General features: G+C 39.8%; 1 protein-coding gene across 2 annotated transcripts; it reads left to right on the top strand.

The window, feature by feature from the left end:
- Nucleotides 1–411: 411 nt before the first annotated feature.
- Nucleotides 412–27,982, top strand: LOC135141792 (muscle calcium channel subunit alpha-1). Of its 2 annotated transcripts, none has more exons than XM_064073238.1 (30): nucleotides 412–813; nucleotides 16,947–17,235; nucleotides 17,526–17,631; nucleotides 17,687–17,826; nucleotides 17,881–17,987; nucleotides 18,041–18,193; nucleotides 18,246–18,451; nucleotides 18,502–18,605; nucleotides 18,657–19,063; nucleotides 19,126–19,199; nucleotides 19,250–19,401; nucleotides 19,451–19,661; nucleotides 19,718–19,838; nucleotides 19,912–20,125; nucleotides 20,178–20,263; nucleotides 20,620–20,749; nucleotides 21,046–21,178; nucleotides 21,238–21,401; nucleotides 21,456–21,543; nucleotides 22,295–22,402; nucleotides 23,071–23,123; nucleotides 23,186–23,804; nucleotides 23,859–23,942; nucleotides 24,000–24,194; nucleotides 24,249–24,360; nucleotides 24,410–24,558; nucleotides 24,610–25,275; nucleotides 25,331–25,659; nucleotides 26,481–26,818; nucleotides 27,395–27,982. In XM_064073238.1, the coding sequence occupies exons 1-30, from the start codon at nucleotides 789–791 to the stop codon at nucleotides 27,715–27,717; spliced, it is 5,886 nt and encodes a 1,961-aa protein (XP_063929308.1). In that variant the 5' UTR covers nucleotides 412–788; the 3' UTR covers nucleotides 27,718–27,982. The 2 variants fall into 2 exon arrangements, with proteins under 2 accessions (XP_063929308.1, XP_063929307.1); XM_064073237.1 differs by lacking the exon at nucleotides 22,295–22,402 and adding an exon at nucleotides 21,661–21,768.

Here is a 27,982-nt window from a genome sequence, read left to right as displayed (position 1 = left end):
GAGGAACGGATGTCATAATTATTTAAACAAGCTCTGATATAAATATGCAAAACAAAAGTTGCAAATTTTCTTATGGAGGGGGGAATATATATTTCCGGCGTTTAGTTGTTAAAGAATCGTAAAGGTAGCTTCCAGCGGGTCGTAAAAACGCGACAGATAGAAAGCAAGAATTTGTGTGTATTCAACGTTGAGTACATTGCTTAAAGGGTTGACGTCGAGGATGATAAATTTTGCGCGAGTAGATTAAAGGGTCGTATTGAATGTAGCGAAAAAAAGGAGAGACGCTAAATAATTAAAAGCGGCAGTAATGGAAGCGAAAATCGTTATAAAATAGGGTCGAAGTAGAGGTGTGGAAGTTGGTTAGTTGGGTAATTGCGGCAGGTTAGTTCCAGGGGAGTTGGTCGAAGTTGAAGTGAAATAGTGTGTCTAGTGTGTCGTTTTGAAGCAGGAATGAGGAAAAATAAAAATGCTGCTCCTGCAGTGCAGCAGCTCGTAGGTCGGTAGTTGATGTGGCATATCACTCGATGGCGCTGTGCAGCAGACGTCGAGACGCCGGTTGCCGGACGTAGAGTTTGTTAGCCGCCGATGCTATGCGGGGTGAGGCTTCAAATCAAATACATACACGACTTCCTAACAGACATGTTCGCGTGATAAACTAATATATTGTGTTCAAAAAAATTCTATATTGTATAATTTCGACTTACGCGCCCGCTGTAATGTCAGTGATATGGAGATGGAGAGCGAATGTGCTTTAGAAACATCATCAATTAACCAAATCCTACTTTGTTATGGATCCGACACTGTATTGTCCCGGTAAGAATTTAGCGTGTTGTTGAAATTTGAAATTGTTCGTTGTCCACCCACTCATCATTCAAATTTCGGGAGAAGAAGCGCCAAACAGTAGACATTGGACAAATTGTCGCACCGCGCCAACGCCGCCACCACCCTCCCCGATTCTAATACTTTTAACTTAATTGATACATTTCTTGGCATGTTTATGGAGGGAACGCCATACGACTTCCTCCGTGTTTGATTGATTTGAATATATAGGGCAAATCATACTATATCGAAACCACGCCCAACAACGATCGATATTGTCCATGTAGGTTACTATACCTCTACTTCCCATACATCCTTTGAACATCCAAACTAGTCAACCGTACCCTGATCTTATTTCCTTTGACTACAAAGGATTTGTCCATTTCATTTACAGAGCATTACGCCCTTTAGTCACTAACATCATTATTTTCCCAAATTTAACCCTCGTTCATTTTTAATACACAATCCCGCCGATGACCCGGACCCGCTCTATTTACGTCCACTCTCCCATACGACGAATTCACAACTTCTTGCGTCCGTCGCATTAACAAGAAATGATAAGCGGATGACACTTTCATTTGTTAATAGTCACATTCTACATCTGTCTTCATATATCTACGCTCGTTCGGTTGATCTCTTGATTACGTCCTGTCAATCTCTTCTTTCAATCTCTTCGGGACTCGACCAAGCGAATAAACTCTGACTTAAATCAGATTGATTTAGGGCCAAGTTCAATTGTTTTATAGACCGCGCTCTGCCGACCTCACTAACTTGCCAGGTTTGTTAAGACATAATTGCAATTATGCAAATAGCCTACAAACTCAGCCTAAATTAGGGCTTCGTTAAACTGTCATTTTTGACATGACACGAAACCGCAATTCCGCAACTATCTATTACACTTACTCAACGTTATGACATTTACTCGACGCAAATCTTGATATTATTAACGAACAGAAGCATAACTGCGAAACTAATTAGCTTATAAATTTAAGCCAACATTTTTATTACTGCATACTAGTAGTTAAATTTTAAACCACGCCGTACACTTAACTAACGGATGTGTATTTCCACCTTAGACATTTTCGCTTATGACGTAAAGCAATTCCGTTTTAAATGCTTTTAAAGCAGGTAAAAACATTCTAAAACCGCGCCAATTTTATTAATAATTCAGTACGAATGTACTTTGGGGAATAAGGCTTGATTGATTTTTTGACAACACGGGCTTGAAGTAAGAATTGACAACCCACTACTCTGGTGCTTTGCGTCATTCATTTGACGTCACTGAGAGTAGAGACTCTAAAGTACGTTCCATTTTCCGAACCACCGGTAGAAGCAATGATGTTAGAGCTCGCTCTCTGTACTTGAACAACTCGACAAGTTAAATAACCTGTCACAGCAATAGTGCTATTTAATTTAATTCAGTACACAAAACAGCGTCAAAATAATATAGTTAAGCGAACTGAATTGAAAGAGCGCACTCAAATTTAATACGAGTACATTTTTCATTACTTCGGCTTTCATCGACCGAATTATTAAATAGGTGAAACGAATGAAATTAAAAGCGAAACAACTAATCGATATTTTAATTATTACTTTTGTAAACTTATTAAAAATTGTTTGTCCATTAACTGTACCTGCATATTTAAAAAGCTGTTATTGCTTAACGCAGGTCACAATTTCAATTTGAATTATTTGTGACACTTCTGATGTTTTAGAATGTAAATGAACTCTTGGCACAAAACTGGAACAGTCAGTAAATCGACTCTAATAAATGACGAACTGTAATAATATTTTATTATGGTAGAGAGAGATCATTTACCCAGAACTCAGTTTAATGATCTGATACTAGCACGCCATGGCGGCCGAAATTGTACGTCTGTAGTACACTCAGTCATGTTATATATTCAAGACTGATTAATTACTAGAATTACAGACCACCCTTAGCCATTTCCGGCCATTTGCTTCTACGAATCTGTAACCTCGACATTCAAGATAAATGATCCTGAAAAAGACCTGTATTTGTGATTTATTAATCCTGACTTTTTTGCCGCTTTACGTAAGATCTGACAAAATTTAAATCTCTTTAATAAAATTGCCACAGACCACAGATAACAGACAGGCGAAACGGGACCTACTTTTTCATATTTTAGGAACTATGAAACCTAAGTTTTTTACTACTTCTATCACTTAGCCAGCGCATTGCCATTTTGACCACATCCGAATGATACATCGACTTGAAAACTTCAGGGATCTAAATCCAGGCCACAAACGATTCCCCCGGATAGCGCCATCCGCTTACAAGGACTGTCAAAGTCCTGTCAAACTTAGTAACTTTCAGATTTGATAGTTTCGTAATGAAAATTTAGCGAACGCCGAAAGTTGGAGCGAAAACGTATCCGAGACGAGAGCACATCAAACTTTAAACAGCGATACTTTGATATTTCACGTTCCTTCGTTGATTAAGCTTCCCGCAGTCGTCGAAACACTTTATGTTCGGGACAAAGTATTCTCTCACAAAACAAATCAAATCACGATATATCACTAAGTCAGCATTGATCTTCGTAACTAATTCATCGTTTCAGTATTTATCTTGAAATAATCACGCAAGATGACCTACAACGCACAACAGAATGTCAAAAGTCAGTGTAACGTTGTATTATATTGCAAAAATTATGGTAATGACATGGAAACAACATGTCATTTCATTTTTATCGGCGATCAGTGGTTTCGGTGTTCTCGTGTCTAGTTCGACATGCGATTAACAGCTGAGTGATTTACATATGTAGTTTTGACATTTCGTGTGTTTTTTTAATTTGACGCCAAATTTGAAAGAGGGTGCGCAGAAACGAACTTAAGTGTACAGAAATAATACTAACTTCTCTCTTTGTCTCAGTTTTGTCATCAACACGTAGCATAAAATCGATAAATGTATATAATAGCACCCTAAAACCATAGTCAGCTCTCATTTATAGTCTTGACAATCAAATATATTTCAGTTAAATGTTGCTAGCTTCAGATTTAGATTTAGAATCTGGGGTTATAAATATCAAAAAACGGCCTTCCAAAGCGGAGCTAGCTCCAAGGTAGTTCGAATACGTTAAATTTTGTTGGAATGATCGACTTTTCTTACGGTATTTCTTTGTTACCGATTTCGTTTATTAAAATTTGTTTATGTAATAACAGTGGTTCAAGATTGGGGCCTTGCGTGACACCATCTACAAGTTGAAAGAGCTCATCGAGCGCTATTTATTTATATAACGTTCCTACCCACAGTGTTTTACAACAGATTAATATCACTTTCAACACACATACCGAATTTCCGGATTTTTAGAAATACCAGCGATGATTCATGCAGTCAAGTACTTTGATAAATCCGCAAAACCTGTCGTCGATATCTGCAATATTAAACATATCGCGTATGTGTATATTTCGATAGAATAAAGTCTACTTTCGTTTTCAGCACGGTTTGAACGAATCGGTCTTTTAGGGGTGAATTAGATTTAGTGAAATGGAAAAATATTTGTGGACGTCAGGACGTGATTTATTCGTTAATATGGTTTGGACAAGTTAGCTTTTCAGCAAACGGTGCATGCACGCTGCATCATTCGTATGACCTATTTTGTATTGTAAAGCTCAGGCGAGGCTTGTTTTAATGAAGATCTACACCGCTGTCAGAATCAAACTCGACCGTATTAATAAAGCGAAAAACGCCGTCTATGTCTGAATTCGCGACATTTAATCTAATAATTATGGAGAAAGCTCGTCATTTGACGTTTCTCAAGGATTAGGTAAACTTCCTAAAACCTCATCCTTAATAGAATTAGCTTAGCGTAATTACTAAAAGTTGTTTGGTAACATGGTAAAGTGAATTGAACATTTCTTCTTATTAGATTATTAGGCCTCATCCTAGCATTTTCCCGGGTAATATCGCCATCTCGAGATTTATTTGACGTGTATTAAAACAAGCCGACTTCCACTTCACCTTTAAAATTTCATTTTTCCTGTATTTCCTCGAATCTTAATAAATCTAAATTATTGAGTCGCGCTGTATCTGGAAGGGAGTTCGCTCGCCGTTTTAATAAATCAAGCGCACGAGCTACCGGTGTTTATTCCAATAATCAATTCACCATGTTGTTAGATAACGATTCATTATCTTCTCAAATTAATCGTTAAACAGAGTCAAATTGGGTAATGTTGACATTTTCCGTGCCCAATTGAGCTCAAGTTATAGAGAAACACTCAACTATAATTGCTTCAGATTCAATTCGATTGTGGGAATAGATTTTAGCTGAATAAAACACTAGATTGAGTTACGCCGAACACGAGATGAAATTTATATGCCGATTTGACGTAATTCTGTCAGTGGTGAGTGAAGAGCGAGGAAAATCAATACTTTCTATTATAACCAATTAAGGTACCATAGGAGAGAAAGGGGTGCACACCTTTTAGCTGCAATCAGCATTTCTCCAAGACAATAAACCGTAAGATCCAACTTAATTCCGAGCACAAGTACATTACAATTCCGTTTCAATCAAGTTTCCACTTCACTTCACACAAAAGAATTAGAGTTGACTTCATTTCTGTCGCAACAACGCGATTCGCACTTGTTTGTTCAAATCCGTCCTCCCGTCGGACGATCGAGTCTGTTTGTCATATATTAATTACCAGCTTGCTTATGTTAATATTAGCAGAAAAATTACGATCCGTTAAGGGATATATCACGTTCCGTTAATTAACCGCACCTTTTCTCCGGTCGGATCCACATAAACCGATGTGTGGTGCCAGCCCGCAACGACTTCTATTGAGAATTGTCTTTACCCTCACGAGGCCCGAATCGAAGCAAATAAAAACGTAATTTAAAAAAAAACCTATTTTAAATTCATTTTGCCTCAAATTTAATGGAAGCATAAAGAAATGACAAAAAAGAATGGAAAGCAAGTTATTGATTGTCAGATTTATCCTGAAATGAATCGGAAAATTTTCAGCAGGATATTTCACGTTCCTGGTAATGAGGTATTTAAAAATTATTGATTGGTCCGGGATCGTTCAAACAACTGAGCTCCCGTGTTATACCAGGTACGGCGAAACTTTTCGGGTTTTGCAATTTTAATTAACTAATTAATTTCATCGAACGCTGTCATTTTCGCACAACAACGCGCATTTTTCAACGCCGCCAACTCAAATCGGATATATCCGCTCGGAAACAACAGAGCGAGATTTATGGCCGGGGCACCCCAAGGCTCCGCGTTAAGTCCCATGCTATTTATATAACGACGAGGGAATTCTTATTTAAAAAGAACGTGGGTGTTGGTAGACTTTAATAATTGAACCCTAATATTATAATTAATGGGATGCTTCTAGAAATTCCAAAGGCGCCAAATTCTTGGGACCGCATAGTTTTGTAAAGAAATTTTCCTTGCTTACTACCTGCTCGAATACTTGGGATAGACCTAATACGCGTCTGTATCCCATGAACTTGATCAAAACTCAAACATCTATAAATAACTCTGTAAGTTACGTTACCATATCCTGTCAACTAATTAAAACATGAATTAGTTAGTTCGCATTCCAGACACGATTATTTCCGGACTATAGAAACATTTTTGATACAGTTCCTGGCGTGATTAGTCTAAACTGAAGGTGGCTTTTATCCTAAATCACTACTTCAACATGCACTCTGCCAGCTGCATTTCTGATCTGATTATGTCATAACATAGAGTCAATTACCCACATGCTAGTGTTGCGTAAATAGGATACTAAGTCACAAAGTAGCTAAATCCACTTGTAAAAGTAAAGTTGCATTGGCACACAGTCAGTTATAGTGGACATAATAAACTAACCCAAAAAACGTAGTTGTCGGATTAGCTGTGACATGTTTTACATACAAGCACGAATTTTAATTGCTAGTGTGTTAGTAGATGTAACTTTAAATATATTCCGACATGGGATTTTTAGAAGTGCTTCAAACTAACCCGACATTATGGTGGATGCGCCGGGAATAACTTATTTTCATATTTATTTAACACTATTTACTGAGAGAATTTTCGGAAAATAGGCACATTTATAATACAGCTGTTTTTCTAGTATGCACAAATTTTTTCACTCTATATATCTATATGGTTGTGATTATTCATGAATGGCCATATTGCGAAAAACAATGAATTAGTAACAGTGCCTCTGCACGTACGTTGTGTTATCATAATCATTCGGTTGAAAATCAATTCATATTTTAAATAAACACACAGCAAGCACCAGCCGTATAATCAAATGAACACCCGTTACAGTGCAAAAAGCTTTTGAAGTTGAAGCGCCGACGGCCGGCTGTAAAATACAATGTCGTTTTAATGATGGCCATAAAACCTACGAAACTTTTAAACTACTTTGAATGAATACCTCACGATCGGAAAAAAAGGAATTGAGGTTAGCTCTGATTTGAAAAGTGCAAATGTCGTCTCATGACGTGAACGACTAGTTTGAAAAATTGAAAAACACGGTTTATATAGAGTCCTCGTCTGAATTTCTAGAATCACGACTAACTCTTTTTTTGGTCGCAGGAGTAAATGTCAGACAGGAGGGAATTGTTTTTGGTGTATTTTTCATACCACCTACGCTCCAGTTTTTGTCCGTGTATACCGAGCTAAGGAATAGATTCCCTTTGTATTTAAAGCTATTCAAAGGCAGCTTCTAAAAGCCATAATCTAGTCTCAGTCTTTGAAGAAGCTGAAGTACGGGGCTCTGCCTGGGAATATTGAAACCGTAAGATCTGTAATTATTCTCCATTTTCCGCAACGTAAATTGTAAGATAATGCGGATAAATGTATCAACATAAATTACCGATGTTCGCTAAGTTGTGAAAAGGATTAACATTAATTATGGTATATTAACATAAATTTCTGATGTTCGCCAACTTGTGAGATGTTACAAAGCTATTAAAAAAATAAAGAACGGTTACCTCATTGTACGGCGCGCCTCCGTTCCGCCTCGTGTTCCCTTATACAATTAAAGCTCCTTTTAGCTCCGCCAGTTAAATGCAAATGAAACATCGGTTTTATCTCATTCAAATAGTAACCTCGATATTTACACAAATAACCTGACGCCGCCTTACACATATGTAGGATAATGCGAGGTTAAATTACTGAAAACAAATAATTTTATCGACCGGTTTAAATATGCGATGTCTGGTGGTAGTAGATGTTATCATAAACATTCGTGCAAACGAAATTATAAAGGCAATATAATAACAAGTACGTGTGTAAACCGTACATGAAAAGCAGGAGATTAAAAAATTACGTCAATTGTTTTCTGCTATATGATTTTCGAAAGAGCAGCTAAAGTGCGTCAGCACAAATGTGATCTTTTGTTCCTGTGTGATGTCTTTATCAAATTATTTGCCCATTCAAAAGATACGCTTCGTAAATTTTAAAGCGAGTTTCCTCTAGTGTGATATATCCGAACAATGTATATCATGTTATGGAAATACACCTTTTAGAAAGTTCCTGTCAATACAGTTTCCAGATTTATTTCGCTTCTCGCGAAGCCAGCGCAAAATGTTTTAGTGCATCCTAGTCCTAGGAAAAAATGTCGCGAACCTTTCACGGTCGCAAAGCGACATTGTCGGTTTTATGGCAACAAAAACGCCGTGCGGTAATTACTTTACATCATTGAACTACATAAAATGACGATTGCCGCACCGTGCCTGTTTAATTAATAGCGCCACCTAGAGTTCGATAGAGACACTAGTTACATTAGCAACAGACGGACGAAACGTCGCGTTAGAAAATAAAACCGTATTAACAAATTTAATCAAGCCATACACGCGATTATTGCGGATGAAAAGTCAAGTATATAAAAATTCATTCCCTCGTCCAGAATGGCTGTATTTTTTAAGCCGTTTATTCCGTTTCATTAACTCGCAAGCCTTCCATATTTCAAATAACTTTCGAGCAGGGCGTATGTTTACAGATTCCATAGAGGATTTTTATCGTGCGTCGGATTCAGCAGCTCAGCAAAATTATAAAATCACTAATTGGATGGAAAATACGACTTATTAATACAAGCTTGTGCCGTAAAGAAACGCTACACGGTATCAGCTTACAACGAAACCCCCAGGGCATTCCTGGTGACTCCTCCGTTAATAAGATTAATACTTTGTGTCTTCGGCACAACCTCAAGGTACTTTAAAGCCTAATTAAGCTCAGCCGGTTTTTCATTAGCGCAACTGAGACTGTTACGCAACAGCGTTAATATTTTTCGATTACAAAGTGAAAACGGATCTGACGTACAGTAATTATATAATGCTCATGTCACATGGACCATTTTTATTGCGAAGTTCTTTGTCAAAATGGAAAGGTTACACTTAGGGTATAGGGTTGCTCGTCTAACGATCATCGCAGACGCTCGTTTTTGTCCAAATAGTTGTGCTGAAAGAAAGGTACGAGGGAAGTAACCTAACTTAATACTTTAATTAATTAATCTGAGACAAAGAAAAAGCATGGCCAGAACACTACACCGTTACGGTTGTCGGTATTTAGACTATTTAGAGGAAGAAAGAAATTTTTCGTATTCTCTTCTGTTTCTGGTGGTTCGATGGCTCCTATTTTCCCGGGAAATTTTCATTTCATTGTGATGCACCCAGTACATAGATACTGAAAAAAAAAATAAATCCCATATAAACCGGACAGAACAACTGCAGTGTCGATGTAGTCCATCGAATGGATTGATACTCACAGTGTATTGTTTTGCTTCTATCATATTCTGTATTTTCATTTCATTCGTTTTTCGAAACAAGAAATAATACGTACGTTGTGGAAACTCCTAAAGGAATTTATCCTCAAACAGTGAACACTGATCCTGCAATGAATGGACACACTGCGACCCCATTCTTAGCTATCTTTAACAAACCGTACTAAAACGTGATTTAGTTTCATTTATTAATTCACGCTGTTGACGTGACAAAATCCACGTCATTGTTGCAAGCGAGACTCGAGAGAGCGAAGCGAGCTGTCTCCCATTATTTTGTAATTTCGGAGACATGAACAGACCAACAGACCAGAGAAGTATATTTTTGTATTCTGCGAGCGGTGAAACGGCAAAAACCTGAAATTAGACTTTTCTCCAAATCCAAATGACCCAATTAGAATGCTTCCCTCAGCTATCGATCGGGAAGTAAAACAAACCGCGAGCGATATTCTTAGAAATGCGCACTCTTATTATGCGATCTTTAATCGATACCGGTACAAACCAAAATGACGACAGCGGCAAACAATTTCGATCAGAAATAATCGATTTTTAAATAACACTTTCTCAGAAAAGTGCAAATGACGGTGGTCGCTTTCTGCCGAGAGCCTCGTATTCCAGTTATATTGTTTTGTAATTTGTCCGACGTCATGATGACACGAAGCTCATTGTAACTTCGAATCACGGTTGTAGAATAGATAGGTTGATACACTAGCATACATTTGCATATCCCTGGTCAGCGACGCCAATTGCCGATCGCGTCGCCTGGTTTTTGACGTTTTAGGGACACAGAACTCTATAGGCATCTGTCTATAACCGATGTAATTAATAAAAGAAATCGTACTTATCGACTCCGATCAAATGTCATTTACAAATTTTGTATTGTTCATAAAGCAATGTAAACGAAAATCCCCAAAATAACTAGAATGATTTCCGCTCGACAAGGTAGAGGCGCTAGCTGTATGTGTCCTTTCCATGGATATAGGGATCGAAAAGAAGCGTCGCCATCCCAAGCCATTAGTGTACAAACCTATCTATTCTACAACCGTGCTTCGAATGTACTGGATGCAGTTGACATCGGGTGATGTGCGTCAAACTTAACCTCAAATTTGTTTAGTTTTTCGGTGGCGCAGATCCTGCGATCTTCCCGAAAGGTTGTGTCGCAACTTTTTTAAGCCGAGCTTCTCGCAATCAATGACCCTGCCATAAATCAGTTTATTTATAGTAACAATGAAATTTTTAAAGTGGGAGAGGTCAAAATAGGTGCGTTTAACCTTTTCGTTTCGTAGGTTCGCTGCCGTCTTAGCAAATTCCGGTCCGGTTAGTTCGTGCAAATTGTTGTTTTGAGCTGCGTCTAAATTAACTTAAAATAATTGGAGATCTTGAAAGCGAGGGCCTAGCGCGCCTGTGGGCTTCTAGTTTTAGTCAATGGGTTTTATTGGGTTGGCTGTATATGAGCGTTCTTCATTTCATTATACCCCTTCATTACTCACTCGCAAAGATGTGCTGATACAGAGACAAAGCGTTTGCCGCAGACTTCACAGCGGTAAATCAATCGGTAAAGGCGAAAATTTCTAGATACTGATCTCTCTGTAGTTCCCTTGCCAAGTTTTGTTCTCCATTATCGTTCATGCGTGTCTTCTTCAGATCATCTACGTCAACATCTCATCACAATTGTCGCATTTAAACTAACACGAATTGCGATACGGAATGATAAACCTGGCCGGAGCGAACTAATGGCGAGATAAGTTTGAAACGATGGATGCATGCGGAAAGTTAGATTAGACGCAGTTTCGTTGTTTCTGGACCGACGATGATTCGAAAGTTTGGGGGAGACTCGGGCGGATGTGGGTAGGTGTTTTCGATAAGCGTATGTAGTTTTGAAGTGAAATTTAAGCGAATGTGACAGGACGATCAACCCTAATTTCCATTATCGATCGACTCGAGAAGGAGCGTGGATAACTCGGTCAGACATTTTTATTTATGTGGTAATACCGTTCGACGACTTTACAAGATTTATATTATTAAACGGTTTTATTGTGCATAAAGTTTACGACTAATAGTTGTATTGTTACTCGCTCATTTTTGCCTTTGACAGGTTTAGTGTAACAATTAACGGCCCTTTTATAACAAACAAATCTATAAAATCGACTCGTAAAAATATTCCGCTACATCATTTTCGCTACGAATAATAAGAAATAAGAATCTATATAGTATAGGATCACATTTTCGCGCTTTGTAAATATCCTCCCCCACTTGACGGTCCGAACACTATTCATAGTTATTAGTAATACGGCACGAGGAGCTATTTCCCGCGATAATCCGGCTCCGATTTTTCCATGGAGTTGACTTTTCTCGAAACGTTTGGGCTGGACCGTCGATTAATCTCCTTCAGCGGGAGCAATGGCGATTTATGTAAATTCAGGTTCGGGGCGGTGAGGGTTCATAAAATTCAATCAAAATGAAAAATTTAATCAAACAAAAAATTCGAGGATAATGTGAGATTAAATGAAAATTTGGTTTTGAAGCGCTATGGCGCATGCCCGTTCTATTACACAATACATAGACGTTGAGCGTCGAGATGCGGCGCCGTTGTTGACGCCGAATAAACAAGAGCAGTCTGTGTCCTGTTCAAATTAGAGAAAGTACTCGTTCCGCGTTTCACCCAAACTCGGTCGAAATGTTCCGCTTAATTATGAATTTTCTGAAGATGTTTGAGTGAGATCGAGGATTTAGCGGGATCGGAAGATGAGGTAGGCAGTGAGATGTCTCATTCGAATTAATCATTTCATTAGCCTCATTGATTGGAGTTATTTTAAAGCATTAGTCTTAATTAGCTGTCATGGGAGTTATTGTTCCTTCTCGTGCCACGCTAATTGCCTCACCATCACCACTTCACTCTACTCATCACCATATGTAAATTAACACCACATTCGTAAGTTAAGTTAAGTTACCTAACCTCGCCTAACTTGTGCGGAATCGAAATAAGTGCCGGCGAAATCAGAACCGAAAGACTGGAAGAACGGTCTTAATTAAAATGAAGGAAGCGTGAAAAACTTTATTCCATTTCTTTTATCGTCGCACTTCTTGCCGTTACCATCATCACTATAATAGAACTGGCATCGGTCTGGGCTTAAGCACCCCTCAATTTAAATATTTTCTAGAGAAATAATTAAACTACGGAGATTTCGCGAAAATAAGTAAAACGATTTAATTGTTTGTATTCCGCCAGGCACAAATTGTTTTCTTTCGGGTTTATTTCAAAGACTAAATCTCGGGATTTGGCTCGACCAAACGCTATTTTATTTTTTCTATCGTGGTGCCACTTCAATTTTCTTTTGTTTTTCTTGTGAATAGGTCCTTCAAAATCTCCGGCCCTCCATTGTCTTTCGAAAAATTGCGCCGCTATCAGTTTCGGCCAGAATTTGATTGTATCATTGCTAAAAGGCACAATCAAATGTAACCGCCTCTATCGAATTGATTGCTCTCAAACAAGCTCAAAAGTAATTAAAAGTTGAAAAGGTCGCGTCTTAATTACGACGTAATGAGAGAATTCTTAAATTTTAACTTGATTTTGATGAAATTCACCTGGAGGCGATGATGAAAACTCAGATAAATCCTCCAAAGTATTGATAATTGAATTTATTATTTTAGGAGAGATAACGAGGTTCGCGCCCGTTTTTAACAAGCTGTAAAAATTGCACGCCCGGGATTATGTCCTCGAACCCGAACTTATCTACTAGAATTTTCAATTTCACACTTCTGAGGACGCGATTTATTAAAGAAAAATATATTGCTTTCGCTCGAAGGAGCTAATCCCTCGGTCGGTTCGTACGATCGACGATTCGGATTTTTCTAGTGTAATTAAGTACATAGGTGTTGAGTGTTATTTATCTATGCGTCTGCGTAGGGTGTGTCAGTGCAGCTCCAGCGCAACAAAGAGCTTTCCTAAAACTTCCAACTTATACATAATACATTACCCATTTTTTACGGGCTGCGAAAATTTTTCGCCGAAACCTGTACACGGCTACTATTAGCAAACTTCGACTTTCCAACTTGTGACAAGCTTTAATAAGATTGCTCAACTTGAAGTTCGCCAATAAGTAAAGTTCATTAATACCACCCTCCTCAGCAATCGAGCAACTTGATGACCTTATTTATTCTTAAGCAGTACCCTTATTTCGCGATTTAATTCCAAATTTCAAACTTACATATTTACTTTCTCGGTGCTAATTTCCAGTATTTGTTTTACACAAACATTAATTTCTGCGAAACAAGCTTCAAATGATGTTTTCAGTTTCGCGACTCAGAAAATTACAAAGCCACGAGTAAGTGTCTAAACAATTAAAGTTTGTTTCTGACTCTTCGCGTTGCGTAATCCAATTTAACAGAATTTGATGAGAACGACTGCAATTCCAAACTCGTAATTTATTGCAAGCAGCATGCAAATAAGGCGAATGCCCTTGCTTTTTTTTTCTCTCTCTCGCTGTCTCTCTCGAAAGAAAAATTCCTCACACATTAACCTTCAACGGATGAATATGGCGGAATCTCGGGAACGCACAACTTCTAGAACACTATTTAATTAAATTTCCCCATATATTTTCCGAAATGAACCAAGACACAATCATGATCTAATTTCATTACGCGGTGTCAGTCAAACTTATCAAGAAAATTGGATTCCACGTACGAAAATTGATCTCGCTATGGAAAATACTAAAAGATAAGCTCCTCATCAAGAGTCGCTATTAGTGGTTCGACAGATTGAAAATCCATAGTCGGCCGACCCATCCGAACCATTCGATTTCAATTTTACGGAACACCATTTAAAATGCAAGTTACACAAAAACGTGAAAATTGAAATATATTTACTTTGCTATCCTTTTGAAGACGACCCTTTATCGAAATGCTTCGGATATAATTGAATAAATTTTGCAAACACTGGCCCCAGTAAATCTCAGTCAATATTAAATTTTCATATAAATCTATCCCTTCGATTGATTTTAAATAAAAACAGTTTTCATCACGTTTCGGAGTCGAACTTCGATTCGAATAAATTCATCCGCGTGAAAGGCGATTGTAATTTTAATTGGTATCCAGATTTGAATAAAGATCTCGATTAAGACGAAATACTTTCGATTGACACCAACTTTATTTTTCCATGTATACTCGTACGAATTGCGTTGTTTTTTGTCACGACTCACACCCCCGCTTCCTCGCGTCTGTTTTATCCCTCATCTTCGAGATGATTTTTACTAAAATTTACCGTCTGCCGAAGGTGTTGTAAAGGGTTGCGAAATTGTTTATTCGCTTTTCTTTCTCGATCCTAAAACTCCCCTCGCGTCGTATCAAAAAGGAAAACGTTAAATTCACTTTCTAAGAGAAGATTGCATCCTTTTTAAAACTTTGAACCGAAATTGGCTTGATCAATACGGAATAAACGATATAATGGTTCTATTCGAACCCCTCATTTCATAAGTAAAGCCGGATATAAAAATAAATGCGATGAAAAATATAAACGCGGGGAATTTTTTGTTGAGAAATTACAGGATCATTTTCTGTAATGTTATTTCAGTCAGGTGACAAATTTGACTTATATCAAATTTAATATGCAATAAAATTTACTCCAGGGCTATATATTTCCGAAGAAATTGAAAACTCTCGCTTAAAAAGGTTTCAGATCTTTACGGATATAAAGTAAGATGAATGATATTTTTTTTCTCCTTAAAATTGGATTGCGTAATAAGCAAGTGTTGTTTTCACTGAGTCAATAATTTAGGCTCGTATAACCGTATAAAGTTAAATTAAAAATTAAACTTCTGAGATTAAACGGGAGAATTTCGCGGCAAGGAATTCTTGATGGGCGTAATTTAAGGATGTTATTCTTTGTATCTTATATGCAATAAAAATTTCATATTGCAAATACCACTTACAATAAAAGTCGTATATAGCACACGCAATAACGACCCTACTGATCGATAACTTGCAGCCAGCAACTGGAAATTGATTCCGAACTCAAAAAGAAACTCTGTAAACGGAAACTCGCTTTTCGAAATACCTGACAGGTTTACGTTCTCAATGGATCCTTAATTAAAAGTCAACATGCGTAAGTAATAAGTATATACCTCAGGTTATTATTGTTCATTAATTTTTTCCACGACGTCACGAACATAACGTACTTACAACAACAAAGAACCCAAGCCTGTGCCGTGTAATAAAAAAACGTAATCGAATCATCCGCAGGCGAAAAATCGTACGTCCGATTATGAAAAATGGTGCCCGATAAATGCTGTTAACTCGTTCGATAACAGTAACCTGAATTTACCACGGACCTACGACTTCACGCCCAATGATGAGTCGGTCCCAAATTTTCTTTATCACGCGATGTAAAATACATGGCTGTAGATAAAGTTAATCACAAGGAATAATTAATTTAGATAAACATCCGCCCCACTCAGAACAAACTTAACTAACCTTATTTCGAGTCTAAAGAAAATTTGATTAATGTAAATAGTTTATAAGTTTCAAGAGTACTCCCGAACGATCTCAGTTTGAGCGAAACTCAGCTTTTTCAAAATTGATAATAAATGGGGCAACTTTGGTTCTTACGAGTTTCCGCTGTCAAGAAGGGTTTAGTGTGTTAAATTAAAACAATCAAGTTTAGGGGATTTAGGCCGCGTTCCACCTGGTGGCGGCGAATCATATAAATCACAGCTGCGCGTTTCTAGACCATGTCAATAGATGAAAAGACGAGCTCAAGATGGTCGAATGACCCAATTCTGCACACCGAGTGCATTCTAATTGTGCAGCGACTCATCGAAATTCGACACAACGACAAACTTTAACCTTTCCGGATTCAACTTGAGCTGGAATAATGAAGGGTCCTACCATACTATTTGATTTATGGCGGCTTCGCGAGCACCCTCAAATAAATAAGAGGTGTAGCAACTTACAGGAGCGTCCAAACTTCAAGGTCGACTTAATTTAATGTCAGGGGTGACGCTTCCGATACGTAAACGTATACCAAACTCTGTATATTTTTTGTCCTCGCGGTGACAAAAACTGAGTTGTTGACCCACCGTACTGAAATTTTAACGAAGTTGACAGTCGAAAATCATAGTGACGTATCAAAAATGCTCGGTGTATCGTGTTAAAGTTCGCAGTGTGGAGTTGACAGCTAGCTTCTGCTACTGGAGTAATTTCATTACTGAGACGTTTTCAAGGTTTCGTGGCACCTGTCATGTCACAACTGTCAGTGTTGTATGCTTTGCTTGCTTTATTCGCGTCATAGGTATGCGTGAGCCATACAGCTCGCTTGTTTGTTTGGCTGGGAGTGGCAGAGCCGGCGACTGGCGGCGGTATTCGTTGTTGTAAGACATGGGGGATTTTTTCAGGACTGCAATATGAACTTCGAGAGTCCGCCAACAACCGTCTGTGGTCCGTGCAGCCGCCATACACAGGTTGCGCATGGCAAGGGCCGATTAGTGCGACAGCGACCGCGATGAGCACTGTGGGGGCGGGCGTGACGAGCCCGGGACAAACGGGGGCCCGCACGACGACTGCCCCCAAGCGGCCTGTGCGCCGCGGCGGCAAGCCGCCCCCGGATAGACCGCAACGCGCCCTCTTCTGTCTTTACCTCAAGAACCCCATCAGGAAACTCTGCATTGACGTCGTCGAGTGGAAGTATCCTTTCAAAACACACTTAATATTTCAGAACACAGTTTTACTCTTATCTTCTTCCGCGGATTACTCACTTCACAACACAACTCCCATGCATCATAACGTGCCTAATTGTCCCCGACGTGGCCCGAAAAGGCACTTTGTCGAGGATTATCCAGTCAAACAGATATTTCCGCGCGTTTGCCTAATAAGGAGATACTCGGGAAATAGGGGCAGCAATTATGAAGACATTCGTCTGACGCGGGTTTTTCCACCACCTGCTTTATGGACGAGTTTTCCTTAACCAAATACAGACCTTTTGAATATTTAATTTTACTTACAATTTTCGCGAACTGTGTTGCCTTAGCTGTTTACACACCTTTCCCCAATGGCGACTCAAACGTAACAAATGGGATATTGGTAAATACACTCCTTCTTCAGTTAGATTACGGCTTACTTCAAACTCTACTTACAGGAAAAGATTGAATATATATTTTTAGTAATTTTCACGGTTGAATGTATAATGAAGATAATAGCTTATGGTTTTTTGATGCATCAAGGTGCTTACCTTCGGAATGGATGGAACTTACTAGATTTTACAATTGTAGTGATAGGGTAATCCGTACACTTTTTTTCAATACTATGCCTTCTAAACGATCACATTTCTAGTATGATAAGTACAGCATTATCAACACTTATAGGAGATAGTTTTGACGTTAAAGCTCTGAGAGCCTTTAGAGTTCTACGACCTTTAAGGCTCGTCTCTGGTGTTCCCAGTAAGTTTTCAAACATAAAAATTTAGAACCCGTACCCTATGATCGACTTCTAGGTCTACAAGTTGTATTGAACTCGATTCTTCGTGCCATGGTGCCTTTATTACATATTGCTCTGTTAGTATTGTTTGTTATAATAATTTACGCGATTATTGGTTTAGAATTATTCTCAGGAAAAATGCATAATACTTGTTATAATGCAAAAACAGGTACTTGTACGATACGTGTTAAACAAAATTCTACATTTCTCACAAATTATAGAAGAGATAGTGGACGACCCTCATCCTTGCGGTGCTAGTGGATTTAATTGTACGGAAGAATTTATATGTAGTGAATTTTTACCAGGTATTAATGGGACCTGGGATGGACCCAATGCTGGAATCACCAACTTTGATAATTTCGGATTATCGATGTTGACTGTATTCCAATGTATAACACTGGAAGGCTGGACCGATGTGCTTTATAATGTTCGTATCCTCGCATGTGCCCGAATTTTCGTTACTCATTAAAATTTTAGATTCAAGATGCGATGGGCAGAACGTGGCAGTGGTCATACTTTGTATCTATGGTTATATTAGGTGCATTTTTTGTAATGAATTTAATTCTCGGTGTCTTGAGCGGGTAACAAACACTCGTTAAAACTTTCTCTCCGGATTAATAAAACCGTTTCAGTGAGTTTTCCAAAGAAAGAGAGAAAGCTAAAGCGCGAGGTGATTTTCATAAACTGAGGGAGAAGCAGCAAATTGAAGAAGACTTGAAGGGTTATTTAGATTGGATAACTCAGGCTGAAGATATAGAACCAGAAGGCGAGGACCAATCAAACCAAGATGCTAGAAATAATCCAACAAACGAAATGGAATCCACGGACCAGTTAGGTGAAGAAGAAGTCCAACAAGAATCGTGGTTTAAAAAGCGGAAAAAAGATTTCGAGAGAATCAACCGCAGGATGCGAAGGTCCTGCAGGAAAGCTGTTAAATCTCAAACATTTTATTGGCTCATTATCGTATTAGTATTTTTAAATACTGGTGTTTTGGCAACGGAACACTATCAACAGCCAATATGGTTAGATCTTTTTCAAGGTAGAACTATACAATTACCACGTTTACTTCAAGGCTTTACTCCTATTGTATCTTTTTTTTAGAATATACAAATATGTTTTTCATTGCTCTTTTCACAATGGAAATGTTGTTGAAATTGTACAGTTTAGGTTTTCAAGTAAGATTTAATTTCCTTGTTTGTGACGCAAATAAAAATTGATTTTTCAGGGTTATTTCGTATCGTTATTTAATCGTTTTGATTGTTTTGTTGTTATTGGAAGTATAGCAGAGATGATTTTAACAAATACAAACGTTATGCCTCCTTTAGGTATATCTGTATTACGTTGTGTTAGACTACTTAGAGTGTTCAAAGTGACCAAGTAAGTACTTCGTTTTACGTACCTCATTTTATTAACACGTCTGTTGTAGATATTGGCGATCATTGTCAAATTTAGTCGCCTCGTTGTTAAACTCAATACAATCAATCGCGTCTCTTTTACTTTTACTGTTCTTGTTCATTGTTATTTTTGCTTTACTCGGCATGCAAGTTTTTGGAGGAAGATTTAATTTTAATGATACTCAGGATAAACCGAGGTCCAATTTTGATAGCTTTTGGCAAAGCCTACTCACTGTGTTTCAAGTATGAAAACATCAATCAATATCTAACAAAACGTAGTGATTCGTTTTTTTTTACAGATATTAACGGGTGAAGATTGGAATGCAGTTATGTACAACGGCATTGAAGCGTACGGAGGTGTAAACGGTTTTGGTGTCTTAGCTTGCATCTACTTTATAATCCTATTTATATGTGGTAACTGTATCCTTTGGCTGTTTAGTTCACGTTTTCAGAACAATTTTTTTTCGTTTTTGGTTTTTCTTAATTTTTCTAGATATACTGCTTAATGTCTTCTTGGCTATCGCCGTAGACAATTTAGCAGATGCGGAGTCACTAACTGCAATCGAAAAAGAGGAAGAAGAAGAAGCGCAAAACAAATCGAAGAGTCCCACTCCCCACGAAGAAGAGGAAAACGTGGAGGAAGAAGAGGAAGAGCATAGCGTGGAAGAAGAAGAAACGGAAGAAGACGGTCAGTACGACGGAGAGAGGTAAGTTAGTGTCGTATCAAGGAAATAATGAGTCACGTAGCCGACCGTATAGATCTGAGCACGACGAAGAGGTGGAATCACAAATCAAAATGACGATTGACAACGAGGAGGAATACGAAGAGGAACAAAACAGTCAGGGTAGGTTGATTTTTTTCAGGTACTTTGTGATTTTCTTAATTGCTAGGATGTGATTTGGAAAGAGAAGTTTGAAGTACGTAGTTAGGACAAACAATGGTAATGATTTTCAGACGATCAAGTAGAAGTAACAAGAGATACCGCCCGTCCTCGCCGTTTATCTGAAGTAACCATAGTAAAGAAAATTCGTCCGATCCCAAAAGGCAGTGCCTTCTTTATATTTTCTAGTAAAAACAGGTAGGCCCCTTAAAACGGGACATAGTTGCAGAAGCGGGAAATGATGCTATATATCCCGTATACTTCATGCAGCTATGTTAGTTTAGTTCTGATAGTAATGTGAGCGGTATGTGCAATTACAGATGGGGACGAGGCTGAAACTAGCAGCAGGGTCGGTGCACGTCCTCGTCGCATGTCCGAGATAAAATCCAATTCGCAGAAATTGCCTATTCCTCCAGCATCATCTTTCTTCATTTTTTCTCCTACGAACAGGTGAAATGTCGTAGACAGTGGTGCCGTAGGTCTTGTTGAAGTGTGTCGCTTGCATCCTGATCCGGCACTGTAGTGTGGCCCCGCACTGGTTTGTTGAGTAGTGCGACCCTGTAAAGCCCGATCCGCAATTTACCGATAGTTTAGAGTGTTTCTAGATTAGATCTCGTTGTGCATTAGGGAGTAGAGACAGTTTCAGCCCTCCAGAAACCAGGCCGAGATAAGAATGTTTTATGTACACTCAACGATCCGCGCCACTCGAAAGTTTTAATAAATAAACTTCTTTTCTCTTATTTAAGGTTTCGGGTGTTTTGTCACTGGTTGTGCAACCACAGCGTCTTCGGCAACGTGATTTTGGTGTGCATCATGGTCTCTTCGGCGCTCCTGGCCCTGGAGGAACCGATACCGACCGCCGGCTCGGAGATGGGCAATGTAGGGAATTCGAATGAAAGACGGGACAGATTAATAAGATGATACGAAACCTGTTGCAGATTTTGAAGATATTCGATTACATTTTTACGGCAATATTTTCTGCGGAGTTGCTGTTGAAAACAATTTCCTACGGATGCATCTTGCACGACGGTGCCTTCTTGCGGTCGGCCTTCAACGTGCTAGACTTAGTAGTCGTGTGCGTGTCAATAGTGTCAATATACAGGTAAGTCGAGTTTGCCGTGTTTGGTTTGGAGGATGAGCGTAATTGTAATTCCAGTCAAGGAGCGATGTCAGTTGTGAAGATTTTGCGAGTTTTGCGCGTACTTCGCCCTTTGAGAGCGATCAATAGGGCAAAAGGATTGAAGGTAGGTGAGACGGTCAGTACGGGTGCTGTCAATCACTAAACGTTCGATCACGGAGAAGTGGTGGAGGCAGGCCCGCGATATTGTCAGCTGTCAGCTCTGACGTATGTCTGTTCTTAGCATGTAGTCCAGTGTGTGATAGTTGCGGTAAAGACCATCGGCAACATAGTGCTGGTTACCTGCCTCCTTCAATTCATGTTCGCGGTAATTGGAGTCCAATTATTCAAGGTAGGCACCAGCAGTCCGTTGTTGTTCATGAGCAAATGCACCTATGGGTACCCCTACAACAACGCCCTCTCTCACAGTATTAACCTTGTATGTGGTGGGACCCGCGGGCCGAGCCGCCCTGGCTTGAGGCCTATTAACCCGCATGTCCCGCTCAAGCTGTCTGTGCGTGATGTGTGCTGTGCGTCGTCCGCCGTGTACACCCCATCAACGCGCTCTGTACTGTAGCGCCAACGCCGCAATGAGCATCGGTTCTTTATTCGTGTCTTCTTCTCAACGATCGCCTCCAGTTACACTTGTAGTCATATCTAGGGAAGGGCACCGTCGCCGCTGCCGCCGCCGCAGCCCCGGTCCCCCCTACGTCGTGTCCTATTGAATCACACGAAAGCGCCTCACGTCACCCTGGGTGCATTTGACGTCCCGGCTGGCTGCGCGATGCCCGACCGACGCCTTCGCTCTGTTTACTGTTCTATACTTACTGACTATTTCGTTTGTTTCATCCTCTCATGCCGAATCTTCCTATGGCTAGTATGTAGTCAAATGCGTGATAGTAGCCATTAAGACGATCGGCAATATCATGCTGGTTACCTACCTCCTGCAGTTCATGTTCGCTGTGATAGGAGTGCAGCTATTTAAGGTAATTCTCCATGCTTCTAGCTGCACCTGACGGTAGATCTGCATGTACTGGTCGTAGCTGGGTAGCAGGATGTTGGGACTTCCTCTGGGAGCTCGTCGGGCTCTTGGGGGCGATCTCACACTTGAAACAAGCGCACCTCCACACCATTTTTGTCTGTTGTCTGTCTGTATAGCCTGCCTATCTGTCGGCACTGTAGATGCGATGTATAATGCGATGCGTTTTACGATAATGCGATGTTCCGGTGGTGCTGGTAAGCTTTCGTTGGCTTTTATTTAAAGATTGCGCGACGCCGATCACCTACTTTTGTCAATGTCTGCAGACTGCGGCTTGTAGATTATATTTTGCAGGCGGATGATGTTAACATGTTTATGTCGACGTTAAGTTCTAACATAATAGAACGTGTAGATGCGTTACATATAATATTATATTTACAATATGTTTACTAGTTATGACTACAAGTGATCGCAACACGTAGGCAACATTAATATATAATTTAGTGCACGTCTTACTGCACGAACTTTGTAATATAAAGATGACACATCGTAACACTGTAACTAACCACATAGCATTTGATCGTGCACGTTTTTTTACCGTTTTTTCAAATGCAACCAATGCATGTGTTCAACGATTAAAAAAAACATTCCTAAATCGTTTTTCAACAAATCTAGGGTAAATTTTCTTCGTGTTCTGATCGCTCCAAATTGACGCCAGCTGAATGCAAGTAAGTTTGTCGCATATCGTTATCGAACTTTTTTCGAAGGACCTTTGCTCTCACTTTTACAGCGGGACCTACTTAATTTATTTAGAAGGTGATATCAACAAACCAATCGTGAAGGACAGGAATTGGGAAACCAACGATTTTCATTTTGACAACGTAGCCAAAGCCATGCTGAGCTTATTTACCGTGTCCACTTTCGAAGGATGGCCAAATTTACTTTACGTCTCCATTGACTCGAACCAAGAGAATGGCGGACGAATTCATAATTATCGCCCCATCGTAGCTGCATATTATATAATATACATTATTATTATCGCCTTTTTCATGGTTAATATTTTTGTTGGTTTCGTTATCGTCACATTCCAAAATGAAGGAGAACAAGAATACAAAAACTGCGAATTAGATAAAAACCAACGCAACTGCATAGAATTTGCTTTAAAAGCAAAACCTGTTCGAAGATACATTCCCAAACATCGCATCCAGTACAAAGTATGGTGGTTCGTAACTTCTAGGCCTTTCGAGTATGCTATATTTATGTTAATTTTAACGAACACTATAACTTTGGCTATGAGATATCATGACCAAAATAAAACCTACGAGTCAGTCTTGGACACCCTGAACATGATATTCACAGCCATATTCGCAATGGAGTTCGTATTTAAATTAGCAGCTTTTAGAATTAAGGTACGGTCTGTGAACATACGAAAATTCCTATTCTACTATATTTGACACTTTCAGAATTATTTCGGGGACGCTTGGAACGTTTTTGATTTCATTATCGTGTTAGGGAGCTTTATCGATATCGTCTACCAGGACGTAAACGTAAGTAACATTGAAATCGATTAGTCGTCGTCTTTGCTTTTACAAGGTTACTTCTAGCCTGGTGGATCTAAGCTGCAAATTTCGAGTAACTTCTTCAGATTGTTTCGTGTTATGAGACTTATAAAACTTCTCAATAAAGGTGAAGGTATTAGAACCTTACTTTGGACGTTCCTCAAGTCTTTCCAAGCCCTACCTTACGTAGCTCTTCTTATTGTCATGTTGTTTTTTATATACGCCGTAATAGGGATGCAGGTGTTTCATATGTAGTTGTATGTCGTAACGGTATAGTAATAACAAATATTTTAGATGTTTGGTAAAATCGAGAATCTTCATTCTGAAGATGGTGCATCCATCAATCGAAACAATAATTTTGGTTCGTTTTCTCAAGCAGTGCTAGTTTTATTCAGATCTGCAACAGGTAAGTCTTTAAATTTTACGATCGACCATGCAATCCTATTCTCGTTCAGGTGAAGCGTGGCAGGATATTATGCTTGCTTGTGCAGACACCCCAAACGCAAAATGTGATTCAAGAGTGGCACAGAACCCAGACGACAATTGCGGTTCAGATATAGCCTATCCATATTTTATATCATTTTATGTTCTATGTTCATTTTTGGTAATGATGTCTTTCGTACCACACAACACGATCTTACTTTGAAGTTTTCAGATTATTAATTTATTCGTAGCCGTTATTATGGATAACTTCGACTATTTGACGAGGGACTGGTCAATTTTAGGACCGCATCATCTAGACGAATTTATAAGGTTATGGAGCGAATACGATCCCGACGCTAAAGGGAGAATAAAACACTTGGACGTGGTAACTTTACTCCGAAAAATTTCTCCTCCTTTAGGCTTCGGAAAATTGTGTCCCCACCGCGTTGCGTGTAAACGTTTAGTTTCCATGAACATGCCACTAAATAGCGACGGTACGGTTCTTTTCAACGCGACTCTATTTGCTGTCGTTCGTACTTCTCTTCGAATAAAAACTGAAGGAAACATCGACGACGCCAACACAGAATTGAGAGCAGTGATCAAAAAAATCTGGAAAAGAACTAATCCAAAGTTGCTTGATCAAGTTGTGCCCCCGCCAGGAGTCGATGACGAAGTTACAGTAGGAAAGTTTTACGCCACGTTCCTCATTCAAGACTACTTCAGAAGATTCAAAAAGCGAAAAGAACAAGAAATGAAAGAAGGCGACACGGAAACCCACAACACAGTCACGTTACAAGCTGGTTTACGTACACTTCACGAAGCTGGACCTGAACTGAAGCGCGCAATTTCCGGCAATTTAGATGAACTTGTTGACGACAATCCAGAACCAATGCATCGGGTGAGTTTTCTAAAGGCCGTCACGAAGCCGGATCGTTAATTTAATTTCGTTGCAGAGAAATCATTCCCTCTTCGGTAGTGTTTGGTCTTCAATGCGGAGAGGACACAGTTTCAATAGGGCCAAGTCTCTAAAAGCTAATTCTACTCAAATTAAAATTACTCCGGCTTCCAGCGTAGATTATCTTCCATACAACTCCATTCATAGGACGGTTACTGAAGGCATGAACCACATAACGTCAATGACAAAGAACGTTGTGCAAAATAGGGCTAGTGCTACGTCTTTACACAATCAAGAAGGCCTCAAAGACGAGGAGGAAATTCCTCTGCGGTCACTCAGCAACCTGCACAACGGAGACACCGATAAAAATAACTTCCAAGTAATAGAGTAAGTCCACATGGCTTTCCTCTTTGCAAATTATCTTTTTTTATTTATACCCCATCTTTTTGGCACTTGGGAGGTTCACTGTCTGCGAAACCCATATTAAACCATTGTCGTTAGCTCAAAAAATGCACCTTGTATATTTATCAAAATTTAGCCGCACCAATTTTAGATTTTTCACGATTATTATGTATATAACACACTTTCACGTTTGACTATCTATTAATTTTCTACCAGAGCGCAAGTGCCTGTCGAACTTCCAATAATACAGGTAGACTTCAAAATTGTGCTAAGATGTTTGTTTTGCAAAATTTGCACCGAAAAAACCCGCAACGTCGTAAGTCGATTGTTGTAATTTGGCTTCCGTTGTTTACGTATATATCTAAAGACGTCCTTCATAGCACTAGAATTCGAGATACTGCATGTATACCAAAACGCTGTTTGGAAAAATCTTCACATTTGGAAGCCGCTCCTAAAGCGTGCACCCTTCACTTTTTGCAAAAGTACGAGCATTCTGCTGATCACGGCAAGCCAAAGGACTACTACACCCTTGGTGGGTATGACGCAAATCGAGTGTAAAGGCAGCCAGCTGGAACCTCCTTCGTGTTAGAAGTGTTGAATGTGGGAGGAATGTACGAGCAAAGAAGGAGCCAGTAATGACTACAACGTTATTTTGATTTTCAGTAAATCTGGCTTCCTCCACCCTAACTACAAGGGTAAGCGTAAACGGGTGTGAGCGTGTGCTGGTTTGATTTGATTTAACCGTTGGTTTTGGTTTTGGTTTCGTATTGCTAACCGGTCATGTGGTGATGTTGTGTTTGTGCTAGTCTGCAGGGTGACCACACTGAGCTGATGCCTCCGACTCCTCCGCCGCGACGCGTTCGTCTGGGCCTGGGCGGCCTGGGAAACCTTGGGGGCGGTTGCATGACTGCCACGCCATCGCCTGTGCAACACGCACCGAGCTTTAGTCGCATAGCAAGCGGCCTGAAACTCGCACAAGCACAAGCTATGGCAGTTGCAGGCTTCTTGCCGGAGCCGTTGCCCTACGAGTGTAGCGTCATCGGCGCTCCCGGCACGCTCCAACCTTTGACCTCGGATTCGGAAGGGGACGGCCGGCATGCGCGTTGTTCCCTCCTAAATCACAGGGCTTCCTTCCATGGCAGAGGTTAGCCCCAGCTCACAGCTAGCGACCCGCATGTGTCGATCTTCTGCATGCGCTTAGCCAGGCAAGTCCGACGCGGACGCCCCCGAACTTCATCACCAACCTGACAATAAGTCCGTTTATCGAAAAGTAGTGCTGGTACCGGTGAACAATCTTATCCCATTTTAACAGAACCAAATATTTAAGCCTATTTTAAGATGCACAGCGTACTGCGCATGTGCAGTTTAACCCAGCAGCGACCTAAGCAATGCTATTTAATTTTTGATCCTGATAATTTTGATATTCCGCTTCATCGATCAATCAAATCAAAACTACACCATTTGAATCACTATTTTTTTAAATCAGACCTGAATATAATGTGTACACGTCACTGAAACGAACATACAACACGAAAACTGTCAAAATTGGGGGCAAAAATTAAAACAGGGTCAGTGGTTCAGAGAAATTAAGAATGGGTGAAGATTCGTTGTCGGGGGTGGTCCTTCCGGGCTAGCCCGGTGTAGCGATAGCCTTAGTGGTAGATGTAGCTTTTTAGCTCGATGTGTGTGCCATGGAGTTCTCCGGTTAACGTGTGTTCAGTTTCAGTCCCGGCGGGCGAGCCAAACGGCCATGCGGGGTCTGAAAGACTGTCGCATTCTTTGCCCGGAAGTCCTGCAGATCGTCGTCCGACGTCGTTCGAGGTGGTGGGTTCGGCGGAAAGCCTCGTCGGTAGAATTTTGGTCGAACAAGGTCTAGGAAAGTATTGCGATCCGGAATTCGTTCGATATACGTCGAAAGAGATGCAGGAGGCGCTAGACATGACTCAGGAGGAGATGGACCTAGCAGCCCACCAACTCTTGCAGCAGGAGCGTCGGATTCACGCGCAGGCGCCTACGATCGACGCCCTGCATCCACAGTTATAGCAGCTCCCACCTCAATGCAGCCTCAAGGTCTCCTAACCCTCCCGCCACACTACCAAGTGCCTAATTCATTTCTTCTGGTCCAAAGAAGACTAAATATAATAATAACGTGTAGTTTTTTAACCTGGATTTTACTTAAAAGGATTGTTTCTCCAGTTACCAAATCCCATGTACGGGGTGTGAGAACAAATTAAGAACTGTCATTACAATTTTGTAATATCAAATGTGTCAAACTATTATAAATAAAATAAATCCTACTTCTCATTTA

Source organism: Zophobas morio, unplaced genomic scaffold (genome assembly GCF_036711695.1).
Source record: "Zophobas morio isolate AGI-343-1 ecotype UQ-CSIRO unplaced genomic scaffold, CSIRO_AGI_Zmor_V1 ptg000044l, whole genome shotgun sequence".
Lineage (NCBI taxonomy): Eukaryota > Metazoa > Arthropoda > Insecta > Coleoptera > Tenebrionidae > Zophobas > Zophobas morio.
The sequence above is the reverse complement of the archived record's forward strand: the minus strand, read 5'-3'. Positions and strand labels throughout refer to the sequence as shown.

What these genes read in the sequence shown, in the direction of transcription:
- LOC135141792 (XM_064073238.1), top strand. Translation starts at nt 789, where the DNA reads ATGGATCCGACACTGTATTGTCCCG. An exon ending in GCTCGTCTCTGGTGTTCCCA is followed by an intron (nt 17,988 to 18,040) that starts GTAAGTTTTCAA and finishes ATCGACTTCTAG; the next exon opens with GTCTACAAGTTGTATTGAAC. An exon ending in CCTATTTATATGTGGTAACT is followed by an intron (nt 19,839 to 19,911) that starts GTATCCTTTGGC and finishes TAATTTTTCTAG; the next exon opens with ATATACTGCTTAATGTCTTC.